Consider the following 8450-nt stretch of genomic DNA (forward strand, 5'->3'; position numbering starts at 1 on the left):
AAATATCACTCTAACGTAAATTCACTATTTACGCTTCCCAGTGCCGTGCCGGTTCCGACGCGAAACTTCGACGGGTCATAACTTCTTCGTTATAACTCGGATTTCGGCGTTCTTTATATGTACGGAAACCTTGTGACATATTCTACAACTTGGTTAAGATTATTTATTCTAAATAATCTTTTGTCAAAAAGTCGTTTTCGACCCCTATTGCCTCTAAATTGACTAGCCCGGATCTACGGGCGTTACAGTTACACTAGAACTTAAACCTCCAAAATTATAGATGCAAAAAATATAAGAAATCGAAGATCATTGCTTCAACAAGTCAAAAACCAAAATTAGGCAAAACCCCATGTGAATGAAATCGATTAAACCTATGTGGCAGCCGCCGAAGCAGTTTCCTTGAAATCAAATGTCAGGTTTCTGACATATGTACAGATCGAACAACCATAAACCCTCCACCACTGATATCACTAGCCATCGGATTCACAACGCCATGAGACAGAACAACCATTACTGCAACATTGGGATCTTGGCAGATTTTTCAGAGGGGATGAAGAGAGTTTAAGTGGTTTCCAGATTGAAAATTAGTGGGGTGAAGAAAGGCTTCCGACTTGAAATCTGATGAAGATGAAGAGAGATTTTCGGTGACGCTCTGATATCCGGCGAGCAATAACGGGGAAGTGGTGAAGCTTTTAGATGGGTCCATCTGACATCGAAGGCAATGAAGCTATCGGAGGAGGTGGGAACCGGAAATGCCAACGGTTGGAGGTTTGGTTCACCAACAGTTAATCGATGGATGATTAGATGGGGATAATTTAGGGTTATCGTTCCCTTTTCCAATGGATAGGCGACTTCGGGCGACAAAGGAGATCGGCGATGAGGCGAAGATAAATCAGAGAAGAAAATGGATGTATGGGTTGAAGCAAGGAGCGATGAAGGTGAATGGTTGGGCTGGGGAAGAATAGGGGTAGGGATCTAGTGTGTGTGTGTGTGTTTGCCTAGAGAGAGGGAGAGGGAGGGAGGGAGGGAGAGAGAGGGGTGGGACCCTTTATATTAAATATTTTTTTTAAATAAGACAAAACTTCATAAATGGTCCCTGTGGTGATGAATTGACGAAATTTTCCTTAGTTAACGGACAAAAGATGACGGAGTAAAAAATAAGGATCAAACATCAAAAGTTTTGAAACCATAAGGACCATCTGTGAGGTTTATTTTAACTTAGGGACTAAACTTCAGATTTCGGGATACCATAGGGACCATTTATGAAGTTTTGTCTTTTGAATCACTATACATTTAAAATTACTTTTATGTCCTTGCAATTAGTTTTTTTTCCATTTTTCTGAACTTAAAACAAATAAAAATAAATAAATAAATAACCTCAAACCCATCTTCATCAGGAAGAAAGAATCCCTTAATCACAAACTCCACCCTCCATCACCGACACAACCCTCTGGAACAACCGCGACAACCGTAAATCTTGTCGAAAATCACTGTCAACGCCGCCATGTGATCTACCATTCTCTTCTATCTTTCATCTGGTTCGCCGCCATCACCTCTATTATATATTTGGTCAGCCACAACCGTCATTCTTGCCATAAATCGTTGGCGACTGCAAATCTCGCCTGAAACCACCACCACATATCACTGGCCCCTTCCTTCATCTTTCAACGACGTTTCGACGAAGGTTTCAGATTGATGATGTTCTAGTGAAAAGGGTCATGGTGTCTTTCATCTCTCCATGTCATCTTTATCTTCCTTGTCATCTTTCAGATTTAGAAGTCATCGCCGGACGGAGCTAGGGTTTGCAAACCCTAAACCACATAATCGTTGGTCAAATTAGAGTTCCCTCGGACCATCATTGCCGCCACCGAACTTGACTTCTAGTCCACCATTATCGAGTACGCATTCAACCCACCCCTAGGTTTCGGTTTAGGGGAAATTGATTTACCCTTAATTACCAATTGCGTCGGTATCAAATGGAGATGATGAAGCATGAAGCTGGTGAGGATGGTGGGTTAGAAAGTTGTTGCGTGAAAGTGGGAAGATGATACACATTTGTGTTGTTGTTGGATCTCAACTAGTGAGATGGTGGTGCAAGGTTGATGGTGGTGGTGTAATGGTGGGTTTTAGGGTTAAGGTGAGGTGGGGAAGATAATGACTCAAGAAGGGAACCGAGGATTGGATTTCTTTTTTTTTAATTAAAAAATATGAAATGAAATATAATGAAATTAAAAATAACTATTTTGGGGGTATATTCATCATTTCAAATTGGATATAAACCAAAACCACACAAAAATATCAACTATAAGGACCAAAACCACATAAGATATCTAAAATTACACTATTGATACACTACCAAACTTATTTGGATCAAAATATACTTTTTACAAACACAAAGACTAATTTTGCTATATTATTCTATAACTAGAGATGTATCCCCCGCGTTGCGGGGGTTAGTGATGTTCAAAAAGAAAACAATTTATTTATTTATGCATGGATGAGGGGTTCATTACGTATACGGTATATCAAAACATCAACATGCTTTATTCAAAGATAAGTTATACGGTATATCAAAACATCAACATGCTTTATTCAAAGATAAGTGCTACATTCAGCGTTTACTCATCAACATGCTTATACGAACCTTTTTGTGGATATTGTCCCAAATAAGTCAAATAACTCCTATAAATCAAGTATTAGCTCGACCAAGATTGTCGTTAAAAAAAACGGTTGTTGAATTTTAGGTGTTTCCAACTCTGGAGCCTTGTAAACCCGCAATTGTATGGATAAAAAACTGAAACTGAAAATTGAAATGAACAAAGCTTGAAAATGGAAAATTCTAGGGCTGAAACATACCTGAACCAGGTTCTTGACGCATGGACTTCGAATGGTAGATTACTCATGAATATTATAATACTTCGGATGGTAGAATACTCTTCCATATTATATTTTAGATGTTAAATTTCAGCGTAGACTGATATGCGGATCCGGGGCGGATAAAATCAATTGAAACCGACGGTGGTATAGAGGTGGAACCCTTTTAGGGAAGACGCAAAATGGACGAATCGAATAACAATCTCGAATCGATTCCTTCATACCCAGTTGGAGTTTCTTGGGTTGGAGTGATTTCAAGGTTTTTAGGAATGATATCTAAGATGGGTTTCGGTGGATGAAAGCAAGCACATATTTTGGTGAATCAATTTCTAGATACAATGCGTCGAATAGAAGATAGAGAAGGAGTCGACGATGGATAAGAGTAGGTTAAGATGAGAGGAAGGCGGTGGGAAACACAGCACCATGTGGAAGAAATTGAATGGAGGGTAATGGTGGTGTTGAGAAGCAAAAGATAAATGTGAGACACAATATTAGTTACTAAAACCGTCAACAATTGAAAATAAGGTGGCAAATGTGAAGAAATAAAAATAAGGTAGCCAAAGTCTAAAGGCATAAAACGTTGGTGGCTAATAAAATCTGAAGGGGACAAAATATACTATTGTTGAGGTAGGGGTGTGCATGGGTCGGTTTGGGTCGGTTTTGGACTCAAACCCAACCCAACCCATAAATGGTCGGTTTCTGGTTTTTAGAACCCAATAGGATCGGTTTCTGGTCGGTTCGGTTTCTTGGGTTCTGAGGTCAGTTTGGGCGGTTTTTCGGTTTCTTGGGTTCAACCCATACACTCACGGGTTCTGGGTTTAAACCCATGGGTTTTAAGGTTTTAACCCATTTTCCATAAATGAAGCAACAAGTTAGATACTTCAAAAAATAACAAATTGAAGTTAAGTACTTCAAAAAACATGAGTCTTACAACAAATAGTCAATTACAACTTACAACTAAAGCCCGAAATAGTCTATTACAACTAAAACACAATCAAGTATGGGTGGTTTCTCGGGTTGGATGGGTCGGTTTCTTGGGCGGTTTGTCGGTTTTAAGTATGGGTCGGTTTCTAGTTAGAAACCAAACCCGAACCCGATTTTTCGGTTTCTAAAAATATCAAACCCAAACCGTCGGTTTTGCTTCGGTTTTGGTTTTTTCGGTTTCGGTTTTGTCGGTTTTAGTCGGTTTCTCGGTTTTTTGGTTTGAGTTTGCTCACCCCTATGTTGAGGTACCTTGCAATTAATATTATATATTATATATAATAAGAATAAGAATAAAATATATGTTTGGTAACGAAAGTTTACCAAATATGAAACCTTTGGTCCAAAGTTATTTTATAGCAAAGATGGTCCCTAATTGAAACTAAAATAGCATGTTTCGTCACAAACCTAACTAAATGTACTCGGTAATTGAACTCCAACTACAATTGGTTTAGTCTGCTCCAAAGGGGTGTTTGAGAGACAAAAGATGGTCCCTAATTGAAACTAAAATAGCATGTTTCGTCACAAACCTAACTAAATGTACTCGGTAATTGAACTCCAACTACAATTGGTTTAGTCTGCTCCAAGGGGGTGTTTGACTTGTCTTTTTGAGAGACAAAAGTTCTTTTTGAAAAAGTTATAAAAAATCAGGTTTTCCTAACTTTTCCAAAAGATCAGTTTTCTTTCTATCTAAAATTCAAAAGTAGCTTTTAAAATGTTCCTATCAAACATCTTTTATCTTTTTCAAAAAAGACTTTTGCCTCTCAAAAAGACAAGCCAAACACCCCCGAAGTGTGTGACTTTTGACATATGTTTCCATGGATAAAGATAGAGCAGTACAACTTCAAAACAGCACCTGCAGCAATGTAATTCAACCAAAAGTTGATCTCTTCGGGCCGACAACTTTGATTAAAGGTACGATATATATATATATATATATATATATATATATATATATATATATATATATATATATATATATATCAGGGATATCACCCAAACATCATATGTTAAGTTGCCAACCACCTGAGAATAAGTTAACAGATAACCAACAACAACAACACCCAAATATTTATCAGATCACTGTTTCTTCGTATGCTTCTTCTTTATTCATGACAAGATTTTATTTTATTTTATTTTTTCCTCTTGTTCTCTTGCTGATAGGATCTAAAGAAACTTGGATTGGACCGTTGCCCTTGTCAACCTTTCTGGGGGCTACTGAGATTTTTCTTATAAAATCAAAGATACCATCACATCAAACTCCACTTCCCCAATCACTCTCATCACAACAACATTTTCAAAAGGTTGAAAATAAATTATGGGAAGAAGCCTGAGACGCTCATGATATTCTATTGCACTACTCAATAAAAAGAAGAAGAAATAAGAGCCCAAATGAAATTTCCTATATGCGAAATATAAATTTTTGTGTGTCAAGTCTATATTAACATTATTTCATATCCTTTGAAGAGACAAGAGAGTATACAGTTAAGTACTAGTGTCACTCTTGCAAAGCTTTCTCAATGTAATGGAGGTTCTTTTTTTCTGATGAATTTCTAGGCCATCCCATATCTGGAAACCAGGTTTGCGGTTGATTTCATGTTTCCATTCGTATCGGGCTTCACCTGATATCAACAGTAAAGAGCCAGGTGTCAAGTATACAGGGATCTTGTTTTCATTTGCAGATTCATGTACACGGCTGAAATGCATCACACAGGATGATTCTAGGGAAACTAGGGCTATCCCATCTTCAAACCGCATCAGGTCCACATGTGCACAAATTCCCTGAAAATGATCACTATGATTTATGAATTATGAGCGGCTCAAACCTCTTTCTTTTCTCTCATCTCTATCTCTATACTATAGATATGATGAACAAAAGTATGAAAAAGATCATGGCGCACCTCACCTGGCTGGTATGAGTTAACAATGAGTTGATTAAAGAGAGGCTCCCTCTTCAGTAGCTCTGATGGAAATATGAATTCTTGTTTATCCATTTCCATGGATTCAGGATCATAATCACCATACTGGACAACTTCATGTATACCTGTTGAAAGCTCCTTCGCCCATGGTGGAAGATCACCAAACCTCATAGCCTGCAATGGGGGGGAGTAACACGAATTATGATTTATGCTTCTCATCTCAGGTTAACAACAATGAGATCTGACCATGTGAGTCAAAGCTTAAGTTGTTACTGTCAATTGTCAAACCTGATTGTGAGAAGCCTCACTGAACCATCCTTCTGCATCAATAAGTCATGGTAGAACAAATAAAGTTCCATCAGCGACACTTTCCAAACTCAAAAAAATAGAATACATTGACGAAGACATGCATACGACCTACTAGGCTTTCAAGAAATACGTCAAAGCTGCTTACTTTTCAATACCAGATATGGAGTTGTTCTTATACCTTTTGAGAGATCCTTAATTTATAGAAACTATTGCATTTGGCCCTAATTTGCTACAAAATTCGTAACTACATCGAAACTTACAAATTGTACCATCATCGACACAAATGCTGTCGTATATAGTGAAATACAATTCACAAAATTTACTTGTGAAAATAATTAATATGTTTGACATTAAGAATCGAAACGTAAACTTCTTCTGGAACCAAGTAATTTTCCAATTTAAAGCTAAGGATGACGATTTATTATTCGTTAAATTAAAACGAAATTACCGAGATATATAGTAGATGGAAATAAGAAGAAAACCTTGTAGGATTGATGCTAGCAAAGTTGATTGTTGATCAGAAGTTAAAAAATCTCTACATAAGCTTAGCCCCTTGATGTCACTTATTCGCTCCCATTTAGGGTTCTCCCCAAATATAAATTGAGCTTCAACCGCAATGTTCGAGCCTTCCAGCTGTTGTCGATGATCCTCGTCGTCGCTATCTTCCGACGACTCCCCAAATGCTTCTTGAATAAGCCTCCTGTATTCATCCATTTCGAAGGAGCTTCGTCTCCAGCGTTTGCCGTGAGTTAGGGAGTGTTTGTTTTAGGGCTTATTTTTGATTAAGCTCAGTTTTTTAGCTTATATTTCATGTTATTTTATTATGTTATTTTATTTTCTTAATGTAAATCATAATAAGCTTATAAGTTGGAAAATAAGCTAGAAAATAAACTTATAAAAAAATAAGTTCCAAAAATAAATTAAAACAAACACCCCTTAGTTTTCTTAGAGCATCTTCAACCCACCCTCAAATGCTATTTTTTTCTCTCCATTTTCTCCCAAATTCTTCTTCAACCCTATCAGATTTCTCCCCTCATAATTGGAGATATAAATAGTATTATCCAATTCCGGTTTAGTTCCTAATTTTATATATTTATACATTTGTAATTTATTTTATCTATTAGATTTAATTTAAATATAATGTTTAATATTTATAATATTATGAAATATAATAAATTATATTAATTAATCAAAAATATAAAATTTATTTTTATTTGTTAAAACTAAATTAGTAGAGGGGTGTGTTTGACAATCTATCTAAGTTGACATAATAAAATATACTTGGAATATATTTTTTGGGGTTAAAAATAAAGTAAGGTTGGAGATGAAACATTATTTACCCCATTTTTTTACTTCATTTTTGGGAAAAAAAAAAATAGGAACCCGTTTAGGGAGTTTGGAACATTGCTTTTTAAATGAATTTTTGATTTTTGGCTTTTTTAAAAAATTAAAAATTCAAAAAGATATTTGACAATTAAAAAAGTCTTTTTAAAATTAACTTTTTGTCAAGAAAAAAATTGGTTTGTTTTTCAAAAATCAATAAATTCTTTTTTTGTTACTTTTAGCCACTTAAAATATAAATTATATTTAAAAGTCAAAAAATGTTAAAACAAACACTTTTTAAAAACAACTTTAGGTTTTTGTCCTCTTAAAAGCTAAAATAAAAAAGAACTTTTACAAAAAAAAAAATTTGAGGTTAAAAAGTAATCCTTTAGCGTTTGTTTGTTGTTTTTTTTTTTTTTTTTGACATGGCTTATCTTTGTGCTTTCCAAATATACACACACACACATGGTCCCTTAAACTAACTCAATCAATTGTTATCAGTTAAATAAATATAAAATGACTATTATGTTGGAAATAGTGTCTATTATCATTGATTTTTGGGTAATATTTTTTAGATAAAATTGTAAAAATAGTCCTTATGGTATGCATTTTTTCTGAGGTTTGGTCCAAACCTTGACTTTTATGGATTAGTGGTTCTTTTGAGCTACTTTGTATGTGGAAAAGGTCCCTTGCCAAATTGAAATGACTAATATGCCCTCCTAGTATTTTTTTAATTTTTTTTCTATTTAATTTATTGTTTTATTAAATTAAAATATAAGGTCTCTCTCTCTCTCTCTAAAAACCCAATGCAAGAACGAAATCTATACATAAATAAATACATAAATCGATTTTTGGGGATGAACATACAAGAATTGATTTCTAGAACAAAAGTTTCTTGAATTCCCTCTCTTTGAATACCTTGTGCCCCTATTCCTAATCCAGTTGTTTTGGTGTTGAAACACTTCATGGAGCTTGAACTGCTACCTTTAGTTGATGGAGAAACGTCTGAATTAGAGTTAGATTGACCAAAAAATCTTCATCTTC

The 8450-nt window shown here is 35.3% G+C and overlaps 1 protein-coding gene across 1 annotated transcript; it reads right to left on the reverse strand.

The window, feature by feature from the left end:
* Window positions 1–5236: 5236 nt before the first annotated feature.
* LOC145076946 (2-oxoglutarate (2OG) and Fe(II)-dependent oxygenase superfamily protein) lies at window positions 5237–6870 on the reverse strand. The gene is made up of 4 exons (XM_079022741.1): window positions 6566–6870; window positions 6063–6094; window positions 5757–5948; window positions 5237–5637 (listed from the first exon to the last, which is right to left on the reverse strand). Exons 1-4 carry the CDS (start codon window positions 6795–6797, stop codon window positions 5341–5343), a joined length of 753 nt encoding a protein of 250 aa, XP_078878867.1. The 5' UTR covers window positions 6798–6870; the 3' UTR covers window positions 5237–5340.
* Between the last annotated feature and the right edge of the window lie 1580 nt (window positions 6871–8450).

This window comes from Lactuca serriola, chromosome 9, assembly GCF_051521515.1.
Source record: "Lactuca serriola cultivar US96UC23 chromosome 9, Lser_US96UC23_V15, whole genome shotgun sequence".
NCBI lineage: Eukaryota > Viridiplantae > Streptophyta > Magnoliopsida > Asterales > Asteraceae > Lactuca > Lactuca serriola.